The sequence below is a fragment of the Rhinatrema bivittatum genome, chromosome 1 (genome assembly GCF_901001135.1).
Source record: "Rhinatrema bivittatum chromosome 1, aRhiBiv1.1, whole genome shotgun sequence".
NCBI classification, from domain to species: Eukaryota; Metazoa; Chordata; class Amphibia; order Gymnophiona; family Rhinatrematidae; genus Rhinatrema; species Rhinatrema bivittatum.
Genome location: NC_042615.1, coordinates 63,301,573 through 63,319,512, shown reverse-complemented (window position 1 = coordinate 63,319,512; position 17,940 = coordinate 63,301,573). Strand labels below are relative to the sequence as shown.

Genomic DNA, 17,940 nt, shown 5'->3' with positions numbered 1-17,940 from the left:
TAGATTTCTCAATGAAATCTGCATGTAAGTTTTTACGCCCACAAGCGCATGCTGGGATCCCCTACCGTGTTAATTTACTTCTGCTATGGATGATGTGTAAGTCCTGAAACAGAGGTTAGCAGTGTTTTAAGGGTTGGGGGTCAACAGGGTAAAAGGCAGGCTAGTTAACCAGGCAGAGTAGGAAGTCCTATCCTTTTCCTGGGCGAACTAGGAACAAACGGAAAAAACTGGAAATTGCATCAGAGCGCATCTACTAAAATCCCCCCCACTTACCCGGCAGAGGTGGCATGTTCATTCGCATGCGCACGTCCATTTAAAATTGTGTGCATGTTACACGCATACAGCCTATTTTATACCATGCGCACATTTATGCGGGTATGTTATAATATGGCCGTGTCCTTTGGTGCGAGCTGGCATACGCGCATACACTGTTTCAAAGTTACCGTCCCAGTCTTTAAATTTTAATTTGCTTAATTCCCCCATTTTTTAGTTTTAAAACTGGCCTTTGGGCAGCTCCGTGGGGGCCCGCTGACATCACTGACGCCCTGCAGTGCTTTTACTCTTGCAGTGGCAGCTTTTCCCAAGGCTGCCACTGTTTTGTCTGGCCTCCCGCACACCCAGCTGACTCTCAAAAAATACAACTGTGGCCCAGCTGACGTCGGGAATCTTGGAGCAGCAGCTCAATCCGGCTGCTGACCCACATGGCCTCGCCCCCTTTGATGCCATGGAGAGCTGACCAGGCTCCACAACTTCGCCACCACACGTGAGCCCACGCTTCCAACACGGCTTGTAGCTACTAAAGGCAGCATCACTCTGCTCCTCCAGGCTAATTTTAAAACAGAAATTTGCAGTCATTCTCCTCAGGCTCTCCAGGGCCCCCTAAACATCAGGCCCCACCAGCCACCAAGAAAGGCCCTCCAGGCTTCCAGCTAGGATTCTCCTCGAATCACAAACGGTAGGTAATCAATAATTTTATTTGCAATCCTATTTACAGCCCTTCCCTCCTCCTACTAAGATTTCTTTGTGCCTGTCTTATTCAGGCTTGAATTCTGCCACTAGTTTGGCTATTACCACCTCTCCTGGAAATCTGAAAGTTGGGAGCCTCCCTCCCTTTGGTTTCAAATGATGACTCCTTGACCTTGAGCTTTTCATTCTACAGAAAATATTTCTGTATGGACCCTTTTTGAAGCATGTTAGAAATTTGAATTTATCTGTATATGAGCTATTCGCAAATGATCCAGAGAAAGGCAACCAAAATGGTGCGGCAATGAATCCTAGAGCTTAATTGTACACTGAGTGAAAAAATCTTTTTGCTGATTTGTTTTAAATGTGCTACTTACTAATTTCATGGAGTGTCTTCCTAGTCATTTTATTTTTTTAAAGAGTAAACAACCAATTTGCATTTACCTGTAATATTCCACTCATGATTTTATAGACCTCTATCATATCTCCCGTCAGCCATTTCTTCAAGCTGAAGAGCCCTAATCTCTTTAGCCTTTCCTTATAGGGGAGCCATTCTGTCACTTTTATTATTTCAGTCAGCCTTCTCTGTACCTGATAGTTCCACTATATCTTTTTTGAGATGCAGTGAGCTGAACTGCGCACATTTCTCTAGGTGCGGTTGTACCATGGTGGACTGCAAAGATGCATTCCTTTCCTAATAATTTCTAACGTTGACCTAGATTTATCAAATTCTATATATATCGCAGAAATCTCGCCCCATGTTATTTTTACATCGCATGCTGAGAGGGCACCTCTGTAGAGGCTCACGTATAAGTTAACTATTTGTACCACTTTAAGAGGGGGCACTAGTAACTTGGGTGAGGTTTGTGGGGTGGTGTAGGTTTTGAGGGTCAGTTTTACATGCACAGTCATAGGTACGAACAGCACAGTTGCCATCAGTGAAGACTTTTTTTGATTTGGAGTGATGAAAGGTAAAAGAAGAGGAGATCTGTACAGTGTTCTCTCTACCTAGCTTGAGGGTATTTTACTATTTATCTTTCTCCATTGAGAAAAACTGACCCATTTAGCCCCACTCTCTGTTTCACAATCCACAATAGGATATTGCCTTCTATCCCATGACTTTTTAATTTTCTGAGGAGTCTCCGCTTCTTTTGCATGCAGCCAACATTCTGTTGAGGAATCAGGTTTAGCCAACTAGTTTAGTACTATTGTGCTTTGATCTGTAATGAGTGTGTAAATATGTATTTAGTAGCTATTATGTATGTTTTGCATGTACTTTGCCTTGAAATGTGTTATGAAAAGTTTGAATAATAAGTTTTAATACATTCAAATTCAATGAGAGACTTTGTCAAATGCTTTCTGAACTTCCAGGTAGACTATATCTGCTGGCTCACAGTTATCCACATGTCTGTTAAACACTTCAAAAATATGTAGCAGAATAGAGAGGCATGACTTCCCTTGTATAAATCCATGCTGGCTGTGTCCCATTAAACCGTGTCTTTCTATATGTTCTGTGTTTTTGTTCTTTAGAATAGTTTCTATGATTTTTCCCAGCATTAATAATCAGGCTCACTGGTATAGTTTCCTGGATCACCTCTGGAGGCCTTTTAAAAATTGGCGTTACTTTGACTACCCTCCAATCTTTAGATGCAACAAATGTTTTTAACAATAGGTTACAAATAACTAGTAATACTTTCCCTTCATTACAGGGAGTCCTGTTGATCACCACTGTGCAACCAACATCTTACCCAAAACACAAAATCTAAGCCAACAGTGCTAATACCTGGCAACCAAGTCATATCTTGACAATATTTTATTTACCTATTAAGTCTGTTTAAATCTTGATCAAATATTTTCTACATATTCTTAATCTTAGCATTTCACCCACCCTTTTGTTGTAGAGATCACCATTTTCCCTTTATCTTCCAGATTCCTCCTTGCTGACTTATGTTTATTTGGTTTTAAGTTCTGATAAACCTTCTATAACTCTCCCATTCTCCTGAGGAATGAGGTATCCCAGTATTTGAGATGGGATAGATCTAAATTTGTTTCTGGAGCCAAGTCACCTAAGCCACAGCATTACTGATTATGCCAAATCACAAGGTTTGGCTATCGATTTGAACACAAAAATAACATAGAACGGGATTCAAGCATGTTAAAAGATTAAAATATACTGACTTAGCAAAAGGTCTTTGTTATTATGAAGAAAAATACCTTTAAGCTCCTCTTCAGTCACGGTTAAATCAGGGGAACTAGCTGCATCTGTTGTGAAGTTAGGCTCATCCTCAAATGTTTCTATATGCTGTTCATTTATAAAGATGTCAATCTGAAAGAATACAGTTGTTATTAACCAAAGCAACACAGCTTAGTACATGAAGTTTAACACTAGGCATCTAAAAGGAAGATAAGGGGTTCAGAAAACCGATACAACACAGGTCTTGGCAAGTGGAAAGTAGAGCATGTAGTATTTTTATTCCTCAAAAGTTAACAAAATAGTTTTAAATGTTGGTATCCCGCTATACACAGTAAGAATATAAGAAATTGTCATACTGGGTCAGACCAAGGGTCCATCAAGCCCGGCATCTGTTACGTGGGTCCTCGGGCTGCCCCCGATGCCTCAGTTTCAGCTACAGATTCCTGTGCTCCGCGTCGGGCCTCTCCGCATGGCCCGTGGAGAGACGCCGCCGTCCAGCGCTGCACCCCTCCCTAGGCGTGAACATCACTGATTCTTCTGAAGGGCCCACGGTGGGAACTTGGCTGTGGCCCCAGATGATGACATCGCCGGAGCTCCAGTACTTAAGCCCAGGCTCGGCTTCCAATGATTGCCTTTGCAACAGGTCTCCATGCTGGTCTTGTACTCATTGCCTCCTGGTGATTCTTCTGTGTTCCTGGTTCCTGATCCATGCAAGTTCCTGTTCTCCTTTGTTCCTGCATTCCTAATCTCTCATCAGATTGCTTTCTCGAACATGACCTCTGCATTGCCTGACTACACCACTGACTCTCTCCAAGCCCGGACCTCTGCATTGCCTGACTACACCATTGACTCTCTCCAAGCCCGGTCTTCTGCATTGCCTGACTACGTCATTGACTCTCTCCAAGCCCGGACCTCTGCATTGCCTGACTACGCCATTGACTCTCTCCAAGCCCGGACCTCTGCATTGTCTGACTACGCTACCGACTATCTCCTTGTCCAGACCTCAGCCTTGTCTTGCCACCGCTTCTTGATTGCTACCGGCCCTGACTCTAGCTTGTTCTACGACGCCTCTTCAGTCTACGTCCTGGACTTGGCCTATTCAGGCTTCGGCCTGTTCTTGCTCGGGCACCCCCTGTCTGACTTTGGTTCTATTGGTGCCTGGGTCTCCGGCACTCTGCCTCATCCAGTACAGACTTCTCCATTCCACTGTTGCTGCCTCTGAGCTGACCTCTCTGTCCTCCCATTGACGACGACATACGGAGGCCACCTAAGTCCAGCTGGCCCCGGTAACCAAAGGCTCAACCCACGGGAAACGAGGGTTAGTATTGGTGAAGCGCCAGCCGGCCTCCATCCTTCAGCCACTCTGCCTGCTGACGGTGGGGACCCAAAGGATCCCTCCTACGGGCAGCATCAACCCCACTTCGGCCCAAGAGTCCACCTCCGGCGCAACAGCATCCTGTTTCCAACAGAGGCCAATCCAGGCTACAAGTACCTGGTAAGTATCCAAAAACCAAGTATATCCCATGCTACTGATGCTAGTAATAGCAGTGGCTATTTTCTAAGTCAACTTGATTAATAGCAGGTAATGGACTTTTCTTCCAAGAACTTATCGAAACCTTTTTTAAATCCAGCTACACTAACTGCACTAACCACATCCTCTGGCAACAAATTCCAGAATTTAATTGTGCATTGAGTGAAAAAGAAGTTTCTCTGATTAGTTTTAAATGTGCTACATGCTAACTTCATGGAATGCCCCCTATTCCTTCTATTATTCGAAAGAGTAAATAACCAATTCACATTTACCCGTTCTAGACCTCTCGTGATTTTAAAGACCTCTATCATTTCCCCCCTCAGCCGTCTCTCCTCCAAGCTGAACAGTCCTAACCTCTTTAGTCTTTCCTCCTAGGGGGAGCCATGCCATCCCATTTATCATTTTGGTCACCCTTTTCTGTACCTTCTCCAACTATATCTTTTTTAAGATGTGGCAACCAGAATTGTACACAGTACTCAAGGTGCGGTCTCATCATAGAGTGATACAGAGGCATTATGACATTTTCCATTTTATTCATCATTCCCTTCCTAATAATTTCTAACATTGTTTGCTTTTTTACTGCCGCAGCACACTGAGCCAATGATTTCAATGTATTATCCACTATCATGCTTAGATCTTTTTTCCTGGGTGGTAGCTCCTAATATGGAACCTAACCTTGCACTTATCCACATTAAATTTCATCTGCCATTTGGATGCCCAATCTTCCAGTCTCACAAGGTCCTCCTGCAATTTATCACAATCAGAGACAGATTTAAGGTTTTGCCACCCCCACTCGTGTAAGATCAGGCAAGAGGGACCAGGTCTAAGGCACAGCACCATAATTTGCTGTGGCAGCTCAGGTGTAGATTCTGTGGCGAAATTTGGAAAATTCTGAAGCACATTGGTAAACATTGGTAAACATTTCCACCTCTTACACATTGTTATAAGATAAGTAATTTTCCAATGTTGCTTGAGTCTGTATAATATATACATTTTAACTGGATGAGGAAAAGGGGTCTTAAGTAGCAGTACAGAGATGAGATCTCAGGGATGGGCAGAAGAGAAGGAGAGGATGTGGGGATGAGGGATGAGGGATGAGGAAAGGAAAGGAGGAGGACTAGGAAAACGGTGAGGAGAAGGTGAAAGGAACTGGGGATAGGAGGGAGGAGTATGAGAAGGAAAGAGGACTGGGGATGGAGAGGATAGGAAATCAGAAATCTGGGATGGAAGAATAAAAGGAAGGAGGGAGGGAGGTTCTGTAATTGAGAAAGGAGAAGGCTCAGGTTATGTTGGGGGAGGGGGAGGAGTTCCAGGATATGGTAGGTAGAATCTGAGATCCAGGGAGAGAGAATCAGAGTTACAGTGGGTGGGGGAGGAGTAAGGAGAGGAGGCAGGTGTGCCTACCGCGCTCTGGTCCTGCTCCCCCTTCCATCCTCTCACACAGCAGCACCAATCCCTTCTCTCTCACACATACACACACTGCCCTCCCCCCACTCTCTCTCACTCTCCAGTGATCCCCAAGCAGCTCTTCCTAACCTAACCAAATGGATCCCTCCCCCCCCTTGCTCTGTGTGCTCCAGGCTCACCCACTTCCCATTTTATTCCCTGCATGCTGCCTGAGAAAGGAGCGGCTGGATCAGGAAGCAGAGGTCTGTTCTCTGCTGAGTGAGATTCAGCAGAGCTGGAAAGCAGTAAATCTTCAGCCAGGCTGCTGTCCCCCCTGCTTTTTTTTTGCCATCATAGGCACAGGCCTAGTGTGCCTATCAACACACTACACTTGTATAAAGTGGCTACATGCTTCTTGGCATTACTTAAAATATAGAACAAAGTCTTTGCAAACTGTCATAAGACAGGTCTTGTGAAGTAGCCAGTGTAATTTCTGGGCGTAACTTTGCCACTACCACTCTATCAGTGGTGCTGTCCAAATACAGGCAAATCTATCCTCGTGGTAGCTCTTTCCATACACCAGCAATTCAACACAGCTTAGGAAATGCATGTTATATTGAACTGCCTTACCACAGGTGTCCAATGATATAAAAAAAATCTTATTCACCTTCTGACTGCTTTGACATTACTCTGTCAATTTAGATAGCAATTTACAAGAGCAGAAAACTGAGTTTTTGAAATGTAATTTTTTTATATGGTGCACTTCACAATGCAAAACTGCAGTAATGGTGTACAGTACAGAAACAATGCATAATTAAATTAGAGTAAAGCAGAAAATGACACAATAATAATCATTATTAAGAAATTAGGGGGAGGTTGGAGAACAGGATCAAAAAGAGACTCTGACGCACTTAGGGCTTCCTTAGGCCATCCTTGCTGCCGCTGCCACTGCCCACTGCAATTTGCAGGTGGAAGCAGGATTTAAATTGTCCTCTGGATTCCTGTGTCACTTCCGGTGGTGGTGGACGTATGATGGTTAAGGAGGAGAGACCATGACTGCTGAAGCAGTCCTTCCAGGGTGAATATTATGTAAGCCAAGGGCCTTTTACATACCCAGATGGTAAGCACATGCAGCAGTATGCAAACCCTGGGAAAGTAAAGCATTTGGAGGTGGTGGGTTCAGACCTAGAGAGGGGAAAGGAAGATGACTGCAGTTACTGTGGTTGCTCCAGCCGGCCGACGTGTGGTGTGTCTCAGGAGAGATACTCCTCCAAGCCCTCAAGATGATAAGAGTTCCCCTGACCTATCCGGGCATGTTGTCCAAGGCAGGGTAATAGTAGAGGTGGGGTGGGTGCAGGGGGAAAAGCTGACCAGGGACAAAATGGGGTATAAGACAAAAAAGAAAGAAAGAAAGGTAGAGCACTTGCTAGCAATATTCTTAGGAGTGGCAGAGATGTGCTGTTTGATAGACATTACTAGAAGGAAAGTTTCATTTTCCTTCAGACTCTGGTTCAAGCAGCTGCATTAGCAAAAGGAAAATGTGATAATTGGTAGCTAAATGCAAACAAAATTGTTTCAATCCCTTGTACTATCCTTTAGTATTCTATTCCTTTAGTGCTGTTGATAAAGTTTTGGAAACCTCATCCTCCATTAATCAATCTAAGTGCTTTGAGGTGCTGCTCCGCTGATCCTCATCACAGACCCAGAGAAAGAGTTTTAAATGAGGGGAGGTGTTCAGATAAAATCCAGCCCAGGCCTTCAGTAAGATCTCTATTGCCAGGACAGCCAGAGTGATCCATGCCATGGTTTTGGGGAAGACCAGAAGGCTAGGGGGCAGGCAAGAGGTAGCTGAGGATTAGACATCTTTTCCTCTGAGCAAGCAAATGGAATAAAAAAAAATGTTGTGTTCTGAAATCAAAGGAGTCCCTGCCTGTGTGCGAAATCCTTGTAAGGCATCCTCAAAACAGGAACGCAACAGTTATATAGATTGTGTTCTAAATAAGCGTGATAGACGAGAAATACCATATCTGGAAAAGACTGACCTAAAGAACAAAATCAAAAGAAGCTGCAACAGCTGAAGAGTGGAGCAGGTTCTGCTGTGCTGAAAGAAGCAGATAGTAAGGACAGGTTGGTTTCAGAAGACATTTTCTTCAGGGAAGCTTGAGAGAATGAGAAAGGTTGTACCTTGGAGGAATGTGCCACCGTTTTATCTAGTGCTGCAGTTAACTATTTAAATCATGCACTGATTATTCGGCAAAAGAATGATTGTGGGACCACTGTAGTGAAGTCAAAACAACTCACTCGGCAGCTTTCATTAAATAAGCACCTGGTGGATTATTCCCTGTTGCAAATTGGAACTTTTAGCTAAGTTCTGGCACAGAATAATTATTCCCGATGTTAAAGCAATGCAGCTGAAATCCCATTAACATCCTTAGTAGGACCTTGAGTACTACTTTAAACCAGTATCTCCTTTCTGGGACCCCCCTGAAGACCACTGCAGAGATAATTTCTCTGCTGTGATACTCTCTCACAATATATATATAATTCTCCTTCCTTCAGCCTTGCTATCACACCTGAATAAGGGGGACCTATATTCTTTGGATTATTCTCAGGTTGGTCTAAGAAAAGGTACCACAACCTGCAAAGAACCCAGCCCTCTCCAGAATTAATCCAGCTAGTAGAACTCAGCAGTATGGGCCCATGTAGGAAATATGAAAGCCGGTGTAGGACTGAATCCTTCTAAACTGAAATGTATTAAAACAATGAATGCTGTAACATTAGAACCCCTCAGATTTTTTTTTCTTTCACCAGGCAGTTTCTCCCACTTCTTTGAGCCTTCAATTCAACTGGAGTCAGGGCTGGGGACCGGAACCAGGAGCTGTCACTCAAAATGACCTAAGGCTTTGTCCTCTAATTTTATATGCACTCAGAACTTACTTTAGTCCGGCCGCTGCTGTGCCAGCCCTAAGCTGGGGGCCGTACAGCAGGGGGCCTTCCAAAGGCTGTGCTGCAGTCTAAACTTAACATAAAAAAAACATATCAGGCCATGTGACTTAAGTTAAAGTAAGAATATGAAGAAATCTATATTCAGACACAGTTTGGATAGCAAAGTTAGCTGTATAAATGTATCTGGCTAACTTTGCAGGCATATTCAAAAGTGCAGTCATACTATTGAATATAGCCGGCTATCTTAGCTGCCTAACTTTAGGACAGCTCTTTGACTCAACCAGACTTTATGGCTAAGTCATCAGGCTAACTCTGAATATTGGAGTTAGCTGGTTAACTTAGCCCGCTAACTCAGCTCCTCCCAGATACACATCTGGACCGCCCCTAACTTATCCGGCTAAATTCTAGCCTACTAATGTATTAGCTGGCTAGAATTTAGCTGGATAAAAGCTGAATATAGCTGTGTAAGCTATTTAGATGGATAACTATTATGTTATCCATCTAAATGGCTTTTGAATATGGACCTCAATATTATTACCGGTGTAACCCCTTTTCTGGAGGATTGTGATTTCCTAGGGCAAATAACTAATTTATATCTTCAGGGTCTGCTCCGGCTAGTAAATAGATCCCATGCTTGACTCTCAATCCCTGGGTGGGGGAAGCTCTTGCTTATGGCCCAGACAGTGTTAAAAGGTTGTCAGTGTGTATACAGTCTTTTGGTGCTTCCCATGAGGTGAGAGGCTGTAATAACTCAGACAGGACCAGGTCTGAGTGTTAAATAAAAGTTTACTGATTAATACTCAAAGTCCATTATCCAAAAGTGTGAATTTACATCTGCCTGCTGGTACAGGTATAATTCTGGGTAGGTAGGTGTCCTTTTACCAGACCTCTGGCTAGAGCCCATGGTGATTTTAAATGTACAAACTCTCCCCAAAGGCTGTGCAGGAATCCTAGTGGAGATGTCCCCAACTTTGAGAAAATATTCAAAGGTAGGATTTTTCAGTAGACACCCAGCCCTTCCTGGTCCTGTGGTTGTAGAGATCCGGATGGGGTCTCCTGCTCTTATTCTTCCTTTTTTGAAGATTATTTCATCCTTATTCTCTGATCTGTCTGGGAAACTTCTCTTAGGGAAAATCTAGTGGGATCAGGCAAGTTCTCTGCTCTGAAATCCCAGTGGGGAAGGGGGATCCAAAAACCTCCCCGCTCTTAAGTCCCCAAAATACTCTAAAGCCTAGAATGGACATCTCTTCTGCCTTCACTGTCTCTCGCAGCAGGAGCCATCTCTGGTGCTTACCCACCTAGGGTTTAGAGTGGGCTCACAGGTCTTTGGTCTCCTGGCGAGAGCCCTTTTGCCCCTAAAGGGTATCAGGCAGCTTAAAAGTCACTCTCTCTGTAATTTATGAGAAGGACCCTCGGGCAGGGAGAGCACCGGGAGGTGTCACTTCTAAAAGAAACTCCTTAGGGTGAAGCTGGGAGGCCCCACCAGAGTGTGGAAAAATTCATCTTTACTCCTCGACTGCTTCCTCAAACTGAACCTCACGGTGTATTAACATGGCTGGGCTAAATAGTGTTCTAATGACAGGGACAGTGACATCTGGTGGCCAGACCAGGCGGGTCTGTCACACTGTCCGCCCCCCGCCCCCCCAAAAAAAAAATGGTCTGAGGAGGGACACTTACTCACAAACATATCGCACAAGTAACAGACAAAAAGACAAATGTAAGAAAATGTTATAGCATCTCACCTCTATGACCAGCATAGCAAGAGACCCAGTGACTCACATTAGACCAAGATACATGTAAAAATACATTAAATTACCTACACATCCTTTGGCCAATTTATACTGTAGAAGGAATGATGGTTAATTATGATATGAGAGCCAGCACTGCCCCTGCTGGAAGAATAGGGCTGCAGCCACCACACAAGAATGAGGTTAGAATGCTCTTCCCAGCCTCTGGAATGGAAACAGGTTACACAATACAAGAAACACAACATCTCCATCACCAACCCTGTGACAAATCCATTAGATGTTTTCCTATGTAAATCTAGCCCAGTAATCCTAAAGCATCCCCAGGAGGGAACACTAATCCAAACAGAATACATTGGAATAATTTAATTTCCAATAGAAGCCTCTTCCTCTTAAACTTCTCCTTTACTTAATCTCCTTCCCATCACATTTAGAGTGACAGGTTCTGCATAATGACTGGGACACTGGCTTATTGTTTAATTTTCAGAGTAATTCTCATGTAAATAAATAATGAATTAGTGTGAGAGATGTAGAATCTTATTAGGAGACTCCACCTAAAAAGAAAAGAATAATTCATCACAAAATTGACATAAATAAATCAAACACCCATTTAATGAATTGTTTTCCAACTTTATCAACTTTGAGAAAAGAGAATTAACATTTGAATGTAATACATCAATAATGTCAATAGAAAATGCATTCAATATGGCATAACTAGCACTCCGGTGAGAGTATATTATAAGTTTATTCCCTAAAAGCTGACACCAGCTCATAACTGTAAAACGTCTTCCTTCTTGATAGAAGGACTGTCTCCTTTGAGCAACAGTCCACCCTCTCCAGAGGGGATAAGCTCCTCTTTACCCTCCCATGGAGGGCAAACAAAAGTCTCTGAAAACAAGAACCACAGCAGAAGTTTCTGTGACTGGAACTGCCACCCACTGACAGGATGACATGCAGAAAAGCAAAAGACAAACACAACAGGGATCATCAGGAACAGTCTTTGAGGGGAGTTTTGAGTTTTAAGTCCTTCTTTACCCTGCCTCACAGGGAGATCAGATCTTCACTTGGGGCATCTTCCTTCTTGGGAATCTTTCCATGCTCATAGTGCTCCGGGCTAGGTTTTTCCACAGTCACTCTGAAGGGCAGAAGGCAGTTAATTGAATAAGACCTCTGCTCTTCTCTTCTCAGATGGCAAATTACTAAATTACTGCATGCTTGAAGATACTGCGGCCGAGCTGCAGATTGGCTATCTTCCGGTCCAAAGCCCGTCGGTAGTCAGGGTGCTCCCGTATACCCTGAGGGTAGACAACGTACTCTGCTATCCAAGTGTCCCAATTCTCCTCTACAAAGTTCATCATGTAAACCGTGTCATAGGGAAACTGGAGGCCAAAGATGCCCTGAACTCTTCAGTCTGTTGACCCTGGGAGAACTGATAGATATTAGGTTGCTCTCCCCAGGACAATGGGTACCACCTAGAACTGGTCCTGCACCAAGGGCAAGGGCTTTTCTAGGAGATCCCTGCCCATAGACTGGAGATACCTAATCTGGAGGGTTGAGATGACAGCTCCATAGCCATCCAGCAAAAATCCCGGAAAGTCTTTCGACCTCTAACCATGATGTTGTTCTTGGCTGTCAAAACCCGGTATATCTCCTCAGCTTGCTCTGGGGTAATTGCCATAGTCCATTCTCTCTGCTCCATTTGCCGCTGTGAAGAGACAGGCCTCTGACGGCCTGATGATGCCAAACTAATCGATTCAGTGTCCATTGCTCTGGCATTTCCCTGAGCCAACCGAGGTGGTAATGCTGGCTTAAGATGTCAAGAGTAAATCCGAATGGGCTCTGCGGCAGCCACGCGGGTTCTGATTCCATTAACTTCACTGATCGTTGACCTCGCCCAATTACGAACAGAATCATTGCCACTTCCAACTCGTGTTGCTCCTAGACCTCCATTTGATCAGTCCAGGAGACGGTACTGGGATCTCCATTAGCCCCTCCTGAAGGAGGTTTCTCCATGATGAATTCATCCAATACATCTGGGCTGTTTCCACTACCAGGGGTCATACCAGACCCAGACTTGACTTTCTCTGTAGGGGCTGCTTCAGGTACAGATGACCTCAGTGATGAACGGGGCTTCTTCGTGGAAGGGCGTTTGAGTCGCATGGTGCTACTCCCACTGGCATCTGACCCTTCCAGAGAAACTGGGCCTTCTCACTGTGGCAGAACCAGAAAGCGGAATGCACTCAACATGGATGGGTTGACCTGCCATCTCACGGTAATGCCCAGGCCTATGCCAATGTCTTGAAACGGGGACCCTTGCATCAGTAGCAGTGGGTGCAAACGTGCTTGGGACGTTGAATGGCATTACAGTCAATACACTTGACATAAGAACATAAGAAACTGCCATGCTGGTTCAGACCAGCATCCTGTTTCCAACAGAGGCCAAACCAGGCTACGAAAATTGGCAAGTACCCAAACACTAAGATGATCCCATGCTACTGATGACAGTAATAGCAGAAGCCATTCCCTAAGTCAACTTGATTAATAGCAGTTAATGGACTTCTCTCAAGAACTTAGCCAAACCTTTTTTAAACCCAGCTACACTAGCTGCACTAACCACATCCTCTGGCAACAAATTTCAGAACTTAATTGTGTGTTGAGTGAAAAAGAATTTTCTCCAATTAGTCTTAAATGTGCTACTTGCTAACTTCATGGAGTGTCCCCTAGTCCTTCTATTATCCGAAAGTGTACATAACCGATTCACATCTACTTATTCAAGACCTTTCATGATTTTAAAGACCACTATCTTTAAAAGGTACAGAGAAGGGCTACCAAAATGATAAGGGGAATGGAACAATCTCCTATGAGGAAAGACTAAAGAGGTTAGGACTTTTCAGCTTGGAGAAGAGACGACTGAGGGGGGATATGATAGAGGTGTTTAAAATCATGAGAGGTCTAGAACGGGTAGATGTGAATCGGTTATTTACTCTTTCGGATAGTAGAAAGACTAGGGGGCACTCCATGAAGTTAGCATGGGGCACATTTAAAACTAATCGGAGAAAGTTCTTTTTTATTCAACGCACAATTAGACTCTGGAATTTGTTGCCGGAGGATGTGGTTAGTGCAGTTAATATAGCTGTGTTTAAAAAAGGATTGGATAAGTTCTTGGAGGAGAAGTCCATTACCTGCTATTAAGTTCACTTAGAGAATAGCCACTGCCATTAGCAATGGTTACATGGAATAGACTTAGTTTTTGGGTACTTGCCAGGTTCTTATGGCCTGGATTGGCCACTGTTGGAAACAGGATGCTGGGCTTGATGGACCCTTGGTCTGACCCAGTATGGCATTTTCTTATGTTCTTACCATATCCCCCCTCAGTCGTTTCTTCTCCAAGCTGAACAGCCCTAACCTCTTCAGCCTTTCCTCATAGGGGAATTGTTCCATCCCCTTTATCATTTTGGTCGCCCTTCTCTGTACCTTCGCCAGTGCAACTATATCTTTTTTGAGATGCGGTGACCAGAACTGTACACAGTACTCAAGGTGTGGTCTCACCATGGAGCGATACAGAGGCATTATGACATTTTCCGCTTTATTAGCCATTCCCTTCCTATTAATTCCTAACATTCTGTTTGCTTTCTTGACTGCTGCAGCACACTGAGCTGACGATTTCAATGTATTATCCACTATAATGCCTAGATCTTTTTCCTGGTTGATAACTCCTAATATGGAACCTAACATTGTGTAACTACAGCAAGGGTTATTTTTCCCTATATGCATAATCTTGCACTTGTCCACATTAAATTTCATCTGCCATTTGGATGCCCAATCTTCCAGTCTCACAAGGTCCTCCTGCAATGTATCACAATCCACTTGTGATTTAACTACTCTGAATAATTTTGTATCATCTGCAAATTTGATATCCTCACTTGTCGTATTCCTTTCCAAATCATTTATAAATATATTGAAAAACACTGGTCCAAATTCAGATCCCTGAGGTACTCCACTGTTAAAATCTTTTCCACTGAGAAAACTGACCATTTAATCCTGTTCTCTGTTTCCTATCCTTTAACCAGTTTGTAATTCACGAAAGGACATCACCTCCTATCCCATGACTTTTTAGTTTTCTTAGAAGCCTCTCAGGAGGGACTTTGTCAAATGCCTTATGAAAATTTATTTATTTATTTATAGTTTTTATATACTACCATCTACCGGTTCACCTTTGTCCACAAGTTTATTAATCCTTTCAAAAAAAATGAAGCAGATTTGTGAGGCAAGACTTCCCTTGGGTAAATCCATGTTGACTGTGTTCCATTAAACCATGTCTTTCTATATGCTCCGTGATTTTGTTCTTTAGAATAGTTTCCACTATTTTTCCCGGCACTGAAGTCAGGCTTCTCTGGTCTATTGTTTCCCAGATCGTCCCGGGAGCCCTTTTTAAATATTAGGGTTACATTGTCCACCCTCCAGTCTTCAGGTACAATGGATAATTTTAATGATAGGTTATAAATTTTAACTAATAGATCTGAAATTTCATTTTTGAGTTCCTTCAGAACCCTAGGATGCATACCATCTGGTCCAGGTGATTTGCTACACTATAATTTGTCAATCTGATCTAGTATATCTTCCAGGTTCACAGTGATTTGGTTCAGTTTATCTGACTCATCACCCTTGAAAACAATCGCCTGAACTGGTATCTCCTCAGGAGATACTGGATCACTCCAGTACCGGTGAACGTTATGCAAAATCCCACCCCGTACTGTACTGGGCTCGCTGCTTGCATAATGCCAAAATATTGAACCAGCCTACATATCGGGATGACGGCTTTGCTCAACCACTGTCTACAGACAGTCTGATTCCTGTAGGCCTCCTCAGTGGAAGATTTCGGAGGGCTACCCTCGCTAGAGCTTGAATACTTCTGAATCAGCTTCTCAGCCATGCTGACTAGATAAAGTATCTCTGCTTTTTCTTTTTTTTTTTTTAATTAACGTTTTTATTAAGTACAAATAGAGGTACAAAAGGTGAAATCATTATGACATGGAAACATTCGATGGATGTACCCCAGTGAACAGATATGCCATAACAGTAGATGCACAGTTGTTTTAACACTTTCAAACCCTCGCCCGCACAGCCTTTCCCATTCCCTCCCCCCAACCCTTATACCCGGCACCCCAGGCTTGGGTGAACACAGTACTGAACTATGAAGAGACAATACAGCAGTCCTTATACAATCACTCAGAATATCTGTCCTCTGCTAAAGTTCTTTAAGAGTAAATTCCTGGATTTTGCTGAAAGCAACTGAATATAGGGATTCCATGTTTGCCGGAAACGCCGCTGATGTTTAGGTGCAGTCCACGATGCCATTTCGTCCATGAGCATCATTTTATGGAAATGGTTGCGCCATGCCCAATACGAATGAGCTCCTCCACTGCAATAAAATTATTTTCTTCCCCACATAACATGCCTTCCTGACCAGGAGACGAGCCCCTGGAGTCTGAAGCAATCGACTGGGAATAGCATCAAACAAAATCCACATTGGGGAGAGTGAAAGGTGAACATGCATCAAATCATTCAGGTATCTAATAATACGACCCCAAAATCTCTTAATAGATAAGCAAGACCAGAAGAGATGTGTAAGGGACCCTTCCTCCCGCTGACATTTCACCCAGAGGGGAGAGGCTATAACATGAGAGTGAAAGGCGACTACCGTAGACATGTGTGCCCTCCATAGAAACTTAAGTTGCATTTCCCTGAAATACATATTGGGGGTAGTCAACGCTATCCTGTGAAAGCTCACCTTCAACACCGGAACGGAGAGCTCAAAATTTCCCTCACTATTCTATTTCTCGACCAACCGAGGGAGAGGGTCACAGCGGATACGGCCCTTCAACTGTTTATAGTAATGTGAAAGAGGTGGTGGACGCTCTTTGCCCAACAAAAACAGAGCCTCTAAGGTGGTGAAAACTTGTGGTTGAAGGGACGCTGCCGGCAAGGACTTAATATAGTGCTGTAATTGATAATATTGAAAATGTTGGGGATCCTTAGACCATACAAAGAAACAAGATCCAGAACCTGTCCCAACTGAAGCATGCCCTTAGCCCTCCAAATTTGAAAACCCAAGGACTGAGTCCCCGGGGCAAACTCAGAGTTGCCCCTGAGTGGTAGTAAATATGCAGATGTCAAGGGCAAGGACAGGGCCTTCATAAATCTAGCCCATGTTTGTTGGATAGGAGACACCAACACCCTGAGCGCCTGTGGAGGAGAATATTTATCATCGGGGCATTGAAGCACATAGCAACGATCCAGGGGATCCATTAACGCGGTTTCAGCAGGGAGATTCACAAAATAAGATTCCCCCAACAGCCACTCTCTAATGATCCGCATATTGCAAGCCAGATTATATATGCCTATGTCGGGGACACTCAAACCCCTGCCACCCCAACTATCTTGTAGACGAGCAAGAGAAATACGAGCCTTTTTGTTTCGCCAGAGAAACCGTCGCAACGATGTCTCTAGCAGACGTACATCCTGATGTTTGAGGAGCAGGGGGAGATTTTGAAGAATATACAACCATTTTGGGAGCAGGGCCATCTTGAACAAGTTATTTCGCCCATTAAGCGACAGGGGCAGATGGGCCCAAGCTCGCAGTTTAACCTGTGTCTGACATAGAAGAGGAGTGATATTGTATTTATTTAAGAATTTTTTTATACCGGCATTCGAATGGACATCATGCTGGTTTACAAATGAACAGACAGTGTGGAAAATACATTATAACAAGGTCTATAAAAAACTGGACGGGGGATCAACATAGGAAAGAAATGAAATGGCAGATCAACTATAGACATGAGATAAATAAGGTGCAGCATAAATGTGCAGTGCAACAAACCAGGTATTGATAATGTTGTAAGTTAAGGACAGGGTGGTATGTACAGGGACATAGGGGCAAGGTGAAGATGTGATAGGGGGAAGGAGGAAGAGGAGACTGGAGAGGTAGAGGTAAGTTAGTCCGGGTAGGCTTGCGTGAACAGCCAGATTTTAAGTTTCTTTTTGAACTTGAAAGTGCAGGGTTCTAGGTGAAGGCTGGTGGGTATGGCATTCCATCGTGACGGGCCAGCAATTGAGAAGGCACGGGCTCTGGTAGAAGAGAGGTGAGCAGTTTTGAGGGAAGGCACGAGCAGGGT

At 43.8% G+C, this 17,940-nt stretch overlaps 1 protein-coding gene across 1 annotated transcript in view; it reads right to left on the bottom strand.

The window, feature by feature from the left end:
• The window catches only part of LOC115097169, a 260,825-nt gene that overhangs the window by 55,416 nt on the left and 187,469 nt on the right, over positions 1-17,940 (bottom strand). The window contains exon 16 of the mRNA XM_029612784.1: positions 3,178-3,289. Coding sequence (XP_029468644.1) covers positions 3,178-3,289 — 112 coding nt within the window. The remainder of the gene's footprint in view (positions 1-3,177; positions 3,290-17,940) is intronic.